This window comes from Magallana gigas, chromosome 6 (assembly GCF_963853765.1).
Source record: "Magallana gigas chromosome 6, xbMagGiga1.1, whole genome shotgun sequence".
Lineage (NCBI taxonomy): Eukaryota > Metazoa > Mollusca > Bivalvia > Ostreida > Ostreidae > Magallana > Magallana gigas.
The window spans coordinates 24,579,667-24,596,710 of NC_088858.1; the positions used below are offsets into that span (position 1 = coordinate 24,579,667).

General features: G+C 35.9%; 1 protein-coding gene across 5 annotated transcripts; it reads right to left on the reverse strand.

Annotated features, from left to right (window-relative positions):
- Nucleotides 1-376: 376 nt before the first annotated feature.
- Nucleotides 377-16,966, reverse strand: LOC105329522 (transcriptional-regulating factor 1). 5 transcript variants are annotated; one of them, XM_034470401.2, is made up of 20 exons: nt 16,838-16,966; nt 14,685-15,167; nt 14,240-14,465; nt 13,083-13,989; nt 12,882-12,959; nt 11,761-11,966; nt 11,361-11,463; nt 10,823-10,967; nt 7,265-7,362; nt 6,906-7,010; nt 5,227-6,815; nt 4,398-4,447; nt 4,190-4,276; nt 3,839-3,942; nt 3,105-3,180; nt 2,706-2,794; nt 2,086-2,349; nt 1,705-1,791; nt 1,125-1,345; nt 377-690 (listed from the first exon to the last, which is right to left on the reverse strand). In XM_034470401.2, exons 2-20 carry the CDS (start codon nt 15,109-15,111, stop codon nt 555-557), a joined length of 4,998 nt encoding a protein of 1,665 aa, XP_034326292.2. In that variant the 5' UTR covers nt 15,112-15,167; nt 16,838-16,966; the 3' UTR covers nt 377-554. The 5 variants fall into 5 exon arrangements, with proteins under 5 accessions (XP_034326292.2, XP_034326290.2, XP_034326288.2 ...); XM_034470399.2 differs by having other exon boundaries at nt 14,691-15,422; nt 16,838-16,946; XM_034470397.2 differs by having other exon boundaries at nt 14,685-15,422; nt 16,838-16,946.
- Between the last annotated feature and the right edge of the window lie 78 nt (nt 16,967-17,044).

The window sequence follows — 17,044 nt, forward strand, 5'->3', positions numbered from 1 at the left end:
CACTAACATACTATATATAGAGATCAAATGACTTTTAACAAATTCGTGGGGTAAAAAAAAAAAGAATTAAACAAATGACCCCTACTTTTTATGACACAAATTCACTGCAAGTTCCCAAAATGCAAAATGCACATGACAGTGTGATAACAAAACCTTAATAAGACAGTAATCTTATAAGTAAATAAAAATCTCCGACTTTCAGAAAGTAAATGAACAGCTCCAAATTCTGCTAATAATGCCAAGTTTGTCGACGCAGATCCTCTCCCAAGTTCTCAAAATCACAGGACAAGCTTACAACACACCCGTAATTGTAGAGATTCCACACGCTTTCTTTCTCTCCGGTATCCTTCCTTTTCCTGTTCTTGCTTATACCCTGTTTCGTTCTTTCTATCCACTCGTGGTCCAATATCGTGTATACATATAATAAAACGACGATGTTTTCCCATTTCCTCTTGAAAACAAAAGAAGCTGCCTTAATTTGTAGTGGTAGACTGCCATGTTCAATAGGTCACTTTCTGATTAAAGCACCAGGAATCATTCAGCACGGGGGGAACTCACCGAAACGGCGACCCCTGTATTGAGTTCACAGATATGTCTACATTGTTGTTCTGTTTCATCTTGTTTTTCTCGTTCTCCGCCATTCGATGGCTTTTCATGTGAGCACTTCTACTCTTCACTTTAGCAAACACTCTACAAATTCAAAGAAACATACTTGCAAACCTTTTAAGAATACTAGAAATTGCATCTGAATATAAAACTTTATAAGATATATCATTTACAATAAAGCAATTCAAAACTTTTTCAAAATTATCACATGACTTGCAAATAAATGTGAAATTACATTATAAAAGACAAAAGATGAACACATTGAACAAAGTTTATGCTTTTAAGAGGTGGTAATATTTTTTTTCTACATTTATGCCAACATTACCTGTAGAATGCAATGAACCATGATATCAAAATATGTATTCTTATACGTGCGTCCATATCATTAAGTTGCATAAGTAGTGAATACTTCATGGCAAAACATGACATAATTAGTTTAACACACTACTCCCCCCCCCCCCATTTACAGATCCTTGTATCTAATGATTGGATAAGCAATAATTAGTGCAAGACCCTACCTTCCACAGAGTTTACAAGGAAACACTTCCGTTGACTCGTCCCTGTTGGGGGAGGGTTTATTTGCGGGGGGTTTGGTGGACGGCCGTCCTGGCCCTCGTGCCTCATGGGACACCCCTCTACCGTCTTGGGGTCCACCACTTTCGCTTGGGGTTCCCTTTGTTGACAACCCTCCTCCATGAATACGAATGTGACCATTCAGTCCTTGCTTTGAAGTAAAACTCTGTGTAAAGAGAAAGCATTTATTTTTTGTGTAAATTTGTAAATAAACTGTTAATAGATACCTTGTCCTTTCTATTACATTTTTTTTAACTATCAAAGAAAAGTTGATCAGACGCCACTTATTTCTAAGTGGCAAGTTTATCATTCATTCACAAGTAGGGGCTAGCAAAGCTAGCAAAGGCAGGATGTTTGCAAAGCTGTGTTTTCATCATTCTAAAATATTAATAATTCATCATTCTAAAATATTATTAGTAATCATTTCAAAAGTTAAGTTTTTTATCCAGGAAAATTTTGCATTATTTGAGTGTTAATCACAATAAAAAAAATTTAAATAATAATGGAGCCAATGGAGTATCTTACAGCCATGCAGTCTGGGTAATCACAAGTATAGGTAGGCACAGGTGAGGCACTGACTGATGAGGAAACTGATTGGGTGTCATCTTTGTCCTGTCAAATTAATTATGAGTGATAAAAAAATCTTTTCATTTTTCTTAGTGTTTTGGCAAACACAAATACAATACGACACATTTCACAACATACATTTGATGTTCATGTATGTGAAATTAAAAACATTTCCATTTGAGAAAAAGTTTGGCTAATTTATAACATAGTTTAGTTCATTTACAACTAATGGGGGGAAATATAAATACAAGTATAGTTACATTCCTCTAATTTGCAGAATCTTTTTCACATATGCAAAATTTGCAATCAAATGAAAAAATCAAGAAACTTCATGCTTACAGTTTGATTGTCTGTCTCCATGGATTCAATGGATTCTGAGTCTGACTCCATTAAATCATTTTCTTCAGGTTTCGCAAAGCTTGAATTATCTGTGGTTGCCTGTTGGTTCTGGGGCTGAGTCGCGGCTTGTTGAGATCGTAGGTTATACAGACGGTCGTGCTCTCGTTTGCGACGGATGATCCGTAATCTCTTATGTTCGTCGGGGCAAACTTTCTTCCACAGATAGTAGAAATGAAGACACTCTTTGGTGGTTTTTGTTCCAATCTGTAATTACAGTGTATTTTCAAATGTAAAATTCTTTTATCAACTACTTGCATTTTTTCAATATCCCAAAAAATTCTCATGCAATCATTCCAATTTTCAAAAGCATTTTAACATCATTTAAAATGTTTCATTATTTACATGCACATAATTTTTTATACTTGTAACAGCTTAGATGTATTGAAACTTGTTAGAAATGACTTGAAGGTAAAATGAGAAACTTTGCTGCATGGTAAAACAAACAACAATATGGATTCAGACTTTTTCCAGCATACTTTGAAGGAAAAGGCTTTGGCAGCTTTATGGTTGGGTTTTTTTTGTGCGTGTGTTGGTATAATGTCATCAAAATACCAGTTTACCTCTTTTGATATTGCAAAGAAATCCTTATCACATTTCCATAAAGCTTGTTGGTACTTTTCTATTTCGTCTGAGGTCCACTGGTCAGTTTCTGAAAAAGAAATTTACAGGTAATTCTAAAATTAAGTAAAACTCATGTTTTACATTTGCTGCACATGCTCAATACATATATTGTTATTACTTTAGAAAAATAGCAATTTTAATATAAATGTTTTCAAAGAAATCTCTCAAAAACAGTTTAACTGATGCACTTTAAACTTGATTTATAACAAATGCAAAATGAACTGCTATTGTGAATGGAGAGCCACCAGAGTACCAGTATTCATTCACAATTTGATAATTTTACAATTGATAATACTGAGGATATTACACCCCACCCCCTCCCTAATGGGACTCCTTACCTTGATACTTGTAATCTAACAAAGTATGTTTACTGGGTAATGAGATCGCTCCTTCCATTAGTTTTAACATGGCATCCTACAACAAAGTATTAAGAAACTAAGACAATCTATATTTACATATATTACAGTACTTTAACACTGTACAATAACTACATGGGTATTCAAATCTACTTTAAAATAAAATATATTAAACATGATAGTGTATTTCCCATGATCAAATTCTCAAATACTGTGCTTCAACAATTTACCTACAATTACACATTGCCTATAATCAAACTCCTTGATACTGTTCTTAATTAATCAAGCACTTTGATAACAGACCTGATCAAACACCTAATATTGCCCTTGATCAGTTACCTTGCTATTGATCAGTTACCTTAATATTTCCCTTGATCAGTTACCTTGATATTGATCAGTTACCTTAATATTGCCCTTGATCAGTTACCTTGATATTGCCCTTGATCAGTTACCTTGATATTGATCAGTTACCTTGATCAGTTACCTTGATATTGCCCTTGATCAGTTACCTTGCTATTGATCAGTTACCTTAATATTGCCCTTGATCAGTTACCTTGATATTGCCCTTGATCAGTTACCTTGATATTGCCCTTGATCAGTTACCTTGATATTGCCCTTGATCAGTTACCTTGCTATTGATCAGTTACCTTGCTACTGATCAGTTACCTTAATATTGCCCTTGATCAGTTACCTTAATATTGCCCTTGATCAGTTACCTTGATATTGCCCTTGAGAAGGTGAAGGACATGCAGAGCATATTCCACATTGCATCCATTTCCTGACACAGCAGCACTACAACTGAATTCCTGATAATATTGCACTGAAATGGGAGGATAAAAAAAAAATACATGTACTGTACATGTTTACTGTCAAGAATAACATTAAAACAAAGCAGGAAATGAACAAACTGGTAGAATAAAAAAATATGCATGGGGGGAAGTCTTGGATAACATTTAAATGCAGCAATATATCTTTATAAAGAGCTCTTCTTCTTAAGGAGATTGAAATACTCTAATAATGGCCACGACCATTGAGCCCTCTTAAGCATCTTGACTGGCTGTACACACCATCTTCCTCTGAGTTATCTCCAACGGAGGACGGGGCCCAGACCAGGTCTTCTTTACAGACGACTTTCATGACCTCTGATCTGTTCTCTGCAAAAAGAATCATTGCTTGTTGAATCACTTATCTTTCATGATATGCCTTCAAATATGGTTGTTCTTCATCGTAGTTACATGGTTAAGTTTAATTCGACATTATCAAAAGGCGCTTTACCATTGTATGGGGGTATTTCTGCTTGATACTGGCTTCCAATATTCACATGCCTGTAAAAAGTTAGCAAGTCTTGTTATTAATAATTTTGTCCAAAAAAAAAAGTGATAATGCCGTACAGTGTGCAAGACGTTATAAATACATTATTCATCAGGCTAATTGTTAGTATTGCACCAATATAAATCTAAGAATATTCGCCACAGGTGTAACACGTCAAATACCATGAGCAACAATGATTATTGGTTTATCATCGTTTACAGAGAAAAATCAATGACAGGGTTTAAATAGTAATTGTGCTCTTCAAACAGAAAGAACAACAAACTTAAACACAGTAGCGTGCTGCTTAAGGCAATACAATAAATTGGCGCCAATTTATTAAATCCATTTACTTGATAAAGTAGACTTTAAGGTTCAACTCTTTAGTTCTCTAGTATGTCTTAATTCTAATAAATCATGCTTATAAGCTAAATGAGATCTAAACTGTTTTCGATTTTATTCCGCGGTGCAAGGCAAAATTTGACATGAATCATTCTTAAACTTGACAATTTGTTGTTGCAGTGCTACAGATAGTCACCTACACTCATCGACAGTTGTCTCTTTCACCAGACTGACATACACGTTTAACTGGATTTTTCTGTTGGGTGCTTGTTTTTTTGCTACATTTGTGTCATCATCTTCTCAAACTCAAAATAACCAATATCAAATTTAGACTGGTCAGTTCCGATTATGCAAAAAATAAATAGCACAATAAATAATTTTAAGATCATCACACAAAAAAAGTTGAACCCACAGGCAAAAAATCCAGTTGAGAAAACTTTATAAAAATACTTACGGTAGAACGTCAGTTTCTGGGGGTGGTTCAGATGCTTCCTCGGGTTGTGGTTCCTCCTCCTCAGCTATATCTCCAATGTCCGACTTGATGGAACAACTTCGAGCTGACATCAGCAGAGAATTCCTGGGAGTCAGCGGGGCCGACTTTGGGGTGATGGGTACGTGTGGATACCCTGACAGAGAACAGAAAAGTCCAGGGCCACTGCGTATGGGGCTCAACATGGGGGGAGGGGTGTATGGGGGTGGGGTATTTCCAGTGCGAGATTCTCCCTGTAGAATCCGAGGAGATCTAAGCCGACTTTGAAATCCAGAGTTGTTCAGGTAACTGGGAATAAACAGAGGAGATGGGCGGTGCTTTCTCTTCATTTTTAATGTTCCCAGTGAATTTGGGTTCCTGAATTGACCAGCTCCGTCCGACTTGGACAGTTTTGTTGAGTCCCAGTTGCCGTCATGAGATTTATACTTGTGTAGCGATGCCTCTGTTCTGCTCCTTGGCCTCATGAACGTATTGTCTACACTTATTGACCGCAGAAGTTTGAAGTCATCTCCCGATTTGCTTCTCATTCGCTGTCTTGCTTCCGGGCTACAGATGGACGGAGATGGTTTAACAAATGGCTCCTCTTTGGCTGAATAATTTTGGTTAGAGAAGTTCACCATCGTCTTTGGTTTTTCATAGTCACTTCCTGAAAGTCTACGCTTCAACTCTTTGTGTCTATCACCTTCGTCGATTTTCTTAGGCTCTTTACTTTCTACCTTTTCTCTTCCATTGTTTGAGAAATTCACTGTAGGAAACGAAAAGGGGTTCACTTCCACTGCTTCTGCACTATGCCTGCGGTCCAACATTTCATGTTTGGCTATAGTGTTATTAATATCATCCAAAGCTGAATTGTAATCCATATCTTTCACAAAATCAGTTGGGTTTGAATGTTCCATTCCTGGATACAAACTTGAAGAAGCACTACTAGTCACTGCAGTGTGTAAAATACCACCTTTTCCAACGTTCACAGTTCTATTTCCTGCTTTTTCTGATGATACAGGAAGAGAATCAACTAATTCAAACTGTTTCAGCCCTTCAGCAGTCTCCATGCTGTTCAGCAGCTGAGCAACTGTCATTCCTTGATTTTTAGACGTTGAAACTAAGGTCACATGACTGGAGACAAGTTGAGAAAGTGGGTCAGCTACCGATGCCCCAACTTCGGGTTTCACTTGTTGAGACCCATATGGGGAGGGGATACTTTGAGCAAATTTGGGGGGATGAGGACTCGATGTAGACGGCACATTTGTTGGGTTCATGGGGATGGGTAAGGAATTCAAATTAATGTGAGTGTTTGGAATCTGTGAACTAAAACTGTCTATAGTTCTTTGTTGCTGTTGGGCAACTTGTTGCTGTTGCTGGATCTGTTGCTGAGCAAGCTGCTGCTGTATCTGAGCTGCCAGGTTGCTGGGATATTCCTGAGTCTCCACTGAACTCGCTGTTTGGTGCTGAGTGGTCTGCACTCGCATCTGAGTCACAGGTGGTCTCACATTGTCGTAATTAAACTCGCCTGATTCAATCGAGCGCTGGGGGTGAAGAACTTGGTGAGATATTTGCTGGAAGAAAAAAATTATATTCAAAGGTTGACATCAAATGTTTTCCTTGGTCAAAAAGTTTTACTTTACCACCCCAAAAAAAGAATTTACCATTTTCTGCAAATGGTCTTGCTGTTGCTCCAGGCTGTTTGGAATTTGTTGCTGAGTGTGATCTTGTTGCAGAAGTTGCTGAATCTGTTGCTCCTGCAGTTGATCCTAAAATATTGGTCACACATTATATATTTGGTACACATTAACAAATACACACATAAATTTAATACACATCTAATTTAAAATTTTACCATGATTTCATTAAACTTTGCAAGCAATAATATTTCAAGATAATATTCATTTAATATCAATACCAAACAGTAAACAATTTTCAACAGATGCTTATACACACTTCTTAAAAGAAAATCTACCAACTTTGCCTTAAAGAAAAAGGCCATAAATGGAAGAAATGTTCTTACCCAGTACTGTGCCTGAGGGGGTTGGGCCGGTTTGAACATGCCTGGTGACTCGGTCATGGGTGAGTCGGGAGGTACTGGTGATTGTATGGCAAATTGCACTGCAAATATCATACAGATGTTATGCCACGAATCACGACACAAATATCTAATGTCAAATCATAACAAAATTTTTTTGTGTTTTTCTCAAAATTGTTTCATTGTAATATGTAGTATCCATAAATTACATGTACTATAGATTCCAAATTAATCGCTGGAAATTAATATTCGCAAGAAATTGCGAGATGCAAGCCTCACAGATATTAAAATCTCACTTATATATTTTGCGGATAGATGTAAACTTAATGGAACTTTCCTATAATAAAAAGAGTCATTTGCGATTTTACATTCTAGTGATATGGTGCAAAATAGTTGGGACGCGGAATTGAGTACTCGCATAAAATAAGGAATCTGCAAAAACTACATCTTAATCAGGGATGGGGTAATTGAAAAAAGTATTTGTAATTGAGTGTAATTAATTACATTTTTCAAAGTAATTGATAGTAATTTGTAATTGAGTCTGTCTTTAATTACAAGTAACTGAATGTATTTAACTCTTTTCCCCTTAGAGGTTTCTATCCTTTAACCCTTAATGACGCGTTTTGACGACCCTGGCCATATCCTTAATGACGACCTTTGACGCACCCTATATACAGCTCTTAATTAGACCCCTCAACACCTGTTGTTTATTATAAACATTGACTGGTATACACCTGGCCATGTATACGGATGGTTGTTCACTCATTCTAAATAAAGATATCACGTGATTTACCTGTGTATGGTGGCATGATGCATTACTACAATAAACAAAGATGGCGGACTACGATGTGGACATCGCACATGTTTTCAATTTTTGTTTATAATCAAGTTTAGAGGCAGAATTTTCTAGATTTATTGGTAGTGAGATAGAATAATGAAAGCCAGATGTCAAATTCATGCAAAATTTTGTGGAAAAATCTGTGTAGTTACAGAAAACGGAACACAAGGTGTGCATTACCTGCAACCCCTAAATACACGAATATACCGGTAAATTTGAATTTTTTCAAAAAGTTAACACACTTATTTTGTTAACATGTTAGATTTATCAAATCCTCTTACACCATTTACATACTTGCCAACCTCCAACATGTGAAAATCTGGTCATGACCAGATTTGTAAAGTAAAAAATCGTGTCATCGCGCCTAACGACATTAACGACATATTTACCATGCGTTTCATAGGTACATACATTAGAAATATGTGTTAAAACTTATGTGTAATACTTTATTGCAAAGAAGCTTTTAACTAACAGTTGCTGATTTTGAATTTTGAAAAGTGATCTGACACAGAAAAAGGTAGGTTGTGTTCCGCAAAAAAAAATGCAAAAAGAGTGTCTGCTACAATAACCTTGCTTTTGAACTCTGTAAATGATGGCATGAAAGTTGTAAGTGACTTGGAAGACTTTTGTGTATTAAAAAGCATTCTATACACGACTTAGCGTTTTTGAATGTTTAGGCAGATCATTTTGGGCACAAAATCCAATATTCAAATGTGCGTTACATAGAACACAAAAGCCTGGTTTTGTACTCGATTACTTTGTTTTACCTAACGGAATTCATTTTCCCAGATATGTTGATAGGTACAAAAATATCGTTTTCTTTTTGTTGGTTTTGATTCCGCTGGCCCCGATGAAGACCTTTTCTTATTGGAAGCCATCACACTTAGTGATTTAAACCTTCGCTTAGTCAAAACAACTCACGATAATAATTACACTTAATGTGTCTGTTACAGCCATCGGCATTGTTTACATGTACATAAAGCTCAGCTTGGGTTCCTAACTGGAAGTCAAACGCGCAACGTAATTTACGAACCAAACCCGGAAATCGGGAGATTTTCGGGTTGTTCAACAAAAATCAGGTGAAAAGCATGACCCGCCGCGTCATAAAAGATAATCGGGTGAAGGGTTGAAAAATCGGGTGTGACCCGACGAAATCGGGTGAGTTGGCAAGTATGCATTTATTGGAAAAAATCGTAAATATAAGTCTGAAAACGATAGACATGAATTGAAAAGTCAACCACAGGTAGATTTAATTATTTACAATCAAAAAACGAATTCTGTAATGACATTGGAATCTTTCTATAAAAATTATTAAATAATTATTTGTAATACACACAGTTTGACATATGTTTATCAAGTATCTGTAGTGAAATTATTCTTAATAAAGCTTCAATGTAGAACACTCAGTTTTATTTTCATATACCTGTTAGCACCTGTATTGTTTTATTAGTGACTTAAATAAATTTTTTTTCAATGAATGTTGAAAACTTAATTCATTACAAATCCATTGATATATAATTTTCTATGTGTTTGAATTGCTAAGACCTGTAATAAGTATATTCAAAAACACACACCAGCTGTTTTCAGTTTATCTGAAAACAGTCTAAGGGTAGCCCAGGGTAGAGTGTTAAGGATATGGCCTATGCGTCAAAAGGTGGCATTAAGGGGTAAAGAGTTAAATACATTCCAAAAATATTGTGTATTTTCAATTACTTTTCAATTACATCTCAATTACTTTTTTTCCAAGTTTGAAATATAAAATAGGTGTCTTATAATGATAAAAAGATTTTATACATGTTTGGCATGGACTTTTGTTTATACAATAATTAAATGTCCCATAATTTTTCATATGTTTATACAGCATAACACACTGCCCAGGGCAATAGGTAAAGATCTAATTTTGTGGAGGTGTGAACTCCTCTAATACCCAAGAACCCCCATTGATTTTAGACTTAAGGGAGTCAAAATATCTCTTTCTTGTGAATTATAGCAATTATTATTTGTATACTGATACGCTGTACTGCCGGAAGTTGTACTTTCTGAATAAACATAGTTTTAATATGTGAATAAAAATTAATTCACTATAGAGAAAATATTATTCAGAACCAAAAATGAACTCAATGGTACTGAATGAATTTAATGTTAAAGAAAATTTTTCTAGAAATTTGTAAGAAATCTGATCTGAACTGAACTGTACAACCTTTAAAAACATAACCGTACATAAAGCTCTGTATATCTTAATTAATGCTGTTAATATATGTATATGTTCTCAAGATTTGAAAAAATAAAACTAAAGTATTTGAAATGTAATTAATTACATCTATCAAAGTAATTGAGAGTAATTAATTACATTTTAAAAAATCAATGTAATTGTAATTGCAAGTAATTGATAGAATTGTCAATGTATTTGAAAGTAATTAATTACTTTTCAAAGTAATTGACCCCAACTCTGATCTTAATACAAAACAAAACATTGGTATAATTCAAAAGGTGTTGGCTCTTTGTTCAAACAAGGTCCGGACAATGACGGTATAGCATAAGCTCCCCTGACTTCGTCTCGGTGAGTTAAAAATCAGTAGGTATCGAAGCAAAATATTTTAATTTGAAAACAGAAAAAATCAATCGTGTTTACATTATCTAAAGACAACCATAACTGGTATATATAATCCCTTTAATCCCTATGTAAGGAATCACTTCAACCTTACTTGGATTGTGAGGATTTGGGGAGGATCCCACTTGGTCCATAGTTGCAGGGAATGCTTGCCCCAGGATCCCTGGTTTTTGACCCACAGGAGAAGGAGGGGCCATCAAGGGGTTCATCTTCTTACCCTTCTTGTCATCTTTAACTTCCTAAGATAAAATTAACACACTGCATTACATCTGAGTATGTTTGGGTGGAAATCATAAAAGATCAAGAATGTATGAAAACCTGTCAAACAAGCTATCTAGAGTGGCTGTAAAATTCAACAACTTGCAAGTGCAAAGGTACAGCTATTTCACTTATATTGCATACATCAAATTCCTCACATGGCAAACCAATTATTTTGTGAGCAGATGCAAATTGAATAAGGGACTAAATCGGATGAGCTTCTAAAATTAGCCTACATTACCATCATGCTAAAAAAAATACAATTTAGGGTTTTTAGATTACAATGATCCAGAAAAAGGAAGCTTTATTATCTCTGCTGGGTTGTCCACAGGTATTTCCACATGTCCACAGGTATTTTCTTTCATTTTACTTACTTTCTTAAAGTATCCACCATGTAACCTCATATGTCCATTCAATGCCTGAATGTTTTTAAACTTTCGATCACAAATGTTGCAGACTACAGGTTTGGAATCATCCCTGTTATGAAGAAAGTTTTATCAAATGAAGTATATATTTTCATAATTATTTGTTGCACACCAATTTTAATTTTCGTCGATTTTGTTGATGATCCATGAAATTAAAATGTTCATTCTTATAGCATACTGTATTGATAGGATAATTGGCCATGAGTTTTACGTACTGTAAACCATCTTTTCTTCACGAGACTTTATTTTGTGATTAACTGGGGATAAACTGGGACACAAGGACTATTTTTTGTCAATCTTTAATTTACATGTTTACAAGTTTAGAGAAACAAGTCAGTCAAAAACTTACATCAACTTCTGGTCATTTCCATTTGGTTGAAAGGACTGAGGTAAAACGCCACCCAATGCGTTTAGCAGGCGGGCTGCGTTAGGCAGTTGGTTAGGAGCGGGACTTATTGGGCTGACCTGTCCAAGGTAATTGGCGGACGTCTCATCAGCTGGGGCAGAACTGAGGGGGTGGGTCTCTTGCTTCACACCAGGGTTCATTGAAGTAGCCTGTTAATTGTTTACAGTTTCAACTTTTCAAAAAGTCAAATCAAAATAACATAAACAAGGGCACCACTAAGCGGAGCATCCCCTCGCGACACAAGTTATTGTTTGTAGGGATGTATTATTTAGGAATATACAGTTATGGTAATGATAAGACCACATTCTACTATCCCTACATTACTGCAAAAACTACATTTTCTTTACCTGTACTCGATCTAAATCCATAAAATATCAAGTTGTTGATTTGAACTCCTTACTTTCACTTTGGTTTCAAAGAAGTGAAGCGGAAAATTGATAACTCTTACCCAGAAAGTTCAATTGATAACTCGTATACAAAGTTGGTTATGACATTGATTTAATGAAATAATAATTTGTAATAGTATTAATTGTTTTAAGGGCACATGCATTTTTTATTTGTTATTTTACAGAAGTGTGCAATCTATGATAATTATTTTTAGTTTTGAACGAATTTTGTCATAATGTATGCCCCCCCCCCCCCCCCCTCCTTTACAATGGTGTAATTTTATCTAAGTTTTTGCATTAAAAATTGACCAATTATGACATTGCATTTGTTTGAATCTTTTACAATGAGGCATACTTGTGCAAAGGTTAAGGAAATTCCATTGGAAGTTTTTTTTTAATTTACTACAATATTGAGATGGAGTGCACACACACACATACATAAATACATACATACATACATACATACATACACACATACGAACACACACACGCACGGTAGCGATGCTATATCCCCTTCGCAACAAGTTGGGCGAGGGGATAATTAACAGAATTCATGACAGCATTAAAAATACACAATTATGTACCCCAACCAAAAAAAAAACCAAAACCTTAAGAACATAATATTCTCATGAAATTGGATTAAAAGTAACTGTGAATAAATTGTAAAAAGAGACAGACCTGCCAAGTTTGTCCATGGTATGCCAATGGTTGCTGCATCCCTGGTGAAACAACCACATCTTTATTTTGTGCAACAGGCTGAAAAAAAGAGAATTTGAATTTTAAAAAATTCTCATCGAATAGAAAGGTTTATCAAACAGACACCATTCATCTAAAAACCTTTTAAAATGGCTTCCAATTGTCTTGTACAAAAGCATTTACCTGTAATTGTTGTTGCAATCCTATCTGTAGTTGGTGTAGCTCTTGAGCCTGATGTGGCTGCATCTGGGAAGCCTGGTGCATTTGTGCTTGTTGCGATTGTTGCAACTGGGAAGAAAGAGTAACCTGTTGTTGCTGTTGAATTTGAGCCTGCTGGGCAGCCTGTTGGTGCTGCTGCAGTTTAAGTTGCAGATCATGGACAGCTTGCTGATCTGCATGTTGCTGTTCAGCCTCCAGGATCCCAAAAATGGACGAATCTTGAGGGATAGGTTGCTGGGAGAACTGCTGTTGTTGTTGTTGTTGCTGCAACTTCATCTGAAATTCTTTTAAAGCCTGGGCTGCTGCCTGTTGCTCTTGCTCTTGTTGCAACTTAAGTTGCCACTCGTGAACAGCATGTTGAGACACCTGAGCTGGTTGCATCAGGTCTCCCATACCCCGTTGCTGGCCACCTTGTCCCATCTGTGACTGTTGCTGTTCATACTGAAAAGCGTTAGACGGTGCATGCTGTGCACCATAAGTGGGACTTGTCACCGGAGTTGAACTTTCACTGGCATACTGTGACCCGTACCCTCCCCCTTCAATGGCCGGTAGAGTGGCATCACTATGAGAACTGTGATTCCCCACCGAGCTTCCAGACATGGCAGAGGATGCACTGCCACTCCCTGGACTGGCTTGAGTGGATGTCGTCCCAGCTTTGATGGAGGCAGAGTTGGAAGCTGCTGCAGCAGCAATGACAGCAGCAGCATTTTGTGCAACTTTTGCGATGGCTTCCTGGATCTGCTCTGGTGACTGGTTGTGGTGGTTTTCCAAGTGGCGCCTCAGAGACCTAGCATCACAGTAGCTCTTCTGACAATTCTCAACGGTGCATTCGTAAGGCTTCTTTTCTCGATGTGTCATCAGATGACCATTACTGGAATAGAAACAAAAGTTAATCAATAAAAGCCAAAAAACCTTGAAATATTCTGCATTGGAGATAAGTGTTTCTCAAATTCAGAGAAAAACTTAATATTTGGAGGATAATGTAATTAAAGTTCAAATAAGCTCAAATTTTAACAAGCTTGCTTCCATATACTAAAAGAAAACTTCAAAAAAACTTGCAAAGAGTTTCCAAGTATTTTCATTTGTGCAATTCATGCTATCTGGTACAGAAATATACTCACAGATGATCTTGTCTCTTAAAGGCTTTCTGACAGAGGTTACAGACATACTTCCGCTCATCACTGTGAGTGAGCCTGTGTTTAGCCAAGGCACTAGTGTTATTGAACGACTTGTTGCATGTTGTACACATCAGCGAGTTTGAGTTTCTGGCTGGAGATCCATGGGGAGGAGTCCTGATCCCTTTGCCTTTCATTTTCTTCTTACCCCCTCCCTCACCAAGTCTTGGGTCTATTAACATAAAAGGTCAATTATGAATTCATGAACTTGAACATGCATTCAGTGGTCATACATCTCCACAGCACGATAAACATAAAACCGCAATCTTATCAACCATATTCATATTCAATACAATCAGGTCTTAATATCCTTCTAAGAAAAATGAAAATAATTCAAACTTAAGTCAGTGACTTAATTTTGATTAAATTTCTATACAACTGAATGGTTTACCTATACCCAAACTATCAGCATCCATGACTGAACCCAAATTGCCTTCCAGTGTTGGGTCTCCAAAGGCCTCATCCATATCGTAGGGTTCATCCATGTTTCCCTCTCCGTCGAACAAATCCTGCGGTCCCATATTGGGCAGAATCATTCCATCATCCAGATTAGGAAGTGTCCCTGCCACGGACACATCAAAGGGTCCATCTTGCAATATCTCATTTTCATTGTGATAATTAATGGCACTGAGCATAGCGTCGCCGGAATTAGCAGATGGACGGTATGGATGAAGGTGAGACGTGGATTGTGAAACAGGCGTTATAGGGCTTGTCTGATCATTGGCCTCCGGGAAGGAGTTCATGACCCCTAAGCTTCCCTTGTCATCCGCCATGGAATATAAATCCACTTTGGCACTGTCGTGCTTTGGTTCACCCATTTCTTCTTTGATGGGTAATCGAATGTTATACGGACTATCTGTTAGGGAGTATCCCCCTAAAATAGAATTAGGTGGGTAGTTAATGGCAGAGTTTCCAGCCTGGCGGGGAGAGATCCCCTTATCTGGCATAAAGAAACCGGGAGTAGATATGTGGTGATGTGGATTCATAGTGGAAATGTGGATGATGTGGCAGAGATGAGTTTGTTAGATTGAGAGTAGTAGATGTGGACACATTCTGAAGACTTTGGAACGGTCCACGAGGAAGGAAGAGGATGCTTTCAATACAACATGGTGATCAAAATGATGCTAACCTAATCAAAAAAGAGAGAAAAAGAAAAGAAAGGGATAAAATAAATGAAAATCACACATGCAAAATTAAAATCATTACATTCAACATTTCTATCATCCCCAGTAAACAATGCCAGTATAATTTTTTTATATTATTGCCAGCATAGTTTACTCTTATTTTGCAACTTTGATAACATCGTACCGGTACTTTAAATTTGACTTTATGTTATAAAAGTAAAAATTTAAAAATTTTAAGCTTTAAAAATCAAGAATGTTTCATGGGGATGATTGTGTGAATATAAATCAAACATTATTAAGCCATAATTTTGATTTGTTTAATCTGCTTTCATTGTTCCAATGTTAATAGGTATTAAACTAAACTACACAAAATACTACATTTTTTCCTGACTGGTAAAAATGCAGATTGAACAAATTCTATGTAGTACATGTATAAAAAATTCTTGTCAAAGCAGCAAATAAAAAGTATCAATGTGTTAAGAATGTACTTCTGGCTTTTAAAATAATATCTATGTAAAATTGTGTAGGGTGTTACTACACATTTACAATACATAGGAAATAACTAAATGCTTAACTATAAAAGTTATTAAAGTAAAAAAAAACATGCAGAAATTAATAAAGACAGAAATGACAATTTAATAAAAGTAAAATTTAATCAAGCACTCTTAATTTTCAGTAAGTTATCAAATTTAATCCATATATCTATCAAATATATCTTGAATTAAATATTATTTGTGATGTCACCACAACTGTGTGCATATTTTTACATCTTATGTCATCGTTATTGTAGGAAACACATTGATAGCTCATCATCATATCAATGATAATGAAGGATATACACAATTCTTTACTTTGAATGAAAATATTGTGTTACTATGCCAGAAAGTATATTTTGGAGTGCTTTTAAATGAATATAGTCACCAAGACTGTTACTGTATTAATTTAATATAGCATTTCCCTAGGAAACATGTGACCATGATAAATATTTTGTTTTAAAATATCTACTCTAAATATCATCTACACGTCTTTTAAGTGTATTTCTTTCTGAAATATTTCACTGTTACAGCGTGTTTATTTTTAATAACTAGGAAATGAGTTAACAACCACCATAACCACAACGTATAAACTATCTGTTGCATGTTGCATATTATTTCACCGGTTCTCTGTCTTAAACAGGATATTCTATCAAAATTGTTCACATTATTCAATGCATCTCATATCATTGTTAAAAACTTCACGCGATAACAAGTGCATCAAGCGATGATAACTAAAAGCATGCTCCCTGGGGGAGAGCAACATATGATTTCAAGAAACAAATGGTCATGAAGTTTCGGTTGGAAATTAGCAATGTATTTCTATGCAATTGCAACTTATATCTTGCCAACTTATGGTTACCAACATCAACCTTTGTTTTGCTAACCTGCGTACTCATTTAATCCTTATACATGTTTATTCTGCATCGTTGAATATGAAGATGTCATAATTTTTCCAAGTTGCTGAACGTATTTACTTGTGCCCTATTGCTTATTTATAGGGCGGAAGCATGTACAAGAAGATATAGGTCTTAAGTTAAATATTTACGTTTTGTGAGAAAAGATACTCAAGCATTCAATTTGTTATATTCTTT

Coding starts and splice junctions, on each gene's coding strand:
- LOC105329522 (XM_034470397.2), bottom strand. CDS start 15,279: ATGAATCCACATCACCACATATCTACTCCCGGTTTCTTTATGCCAGAT. Junction 6,816..6,905: donor AAGACCATTTGCAGAAAATG/GTAAATTCTTTT, acceptor TTTTTCTTCCAG/CAAATATCTCACCAAGTTCT. Junction 4,448..5,226: donor CCAGAAACTGACGTTCTACC/GTAAGTATTTTT, acceptor AACTTTTTACAG/GCATGTGAATATTGGAAGCC.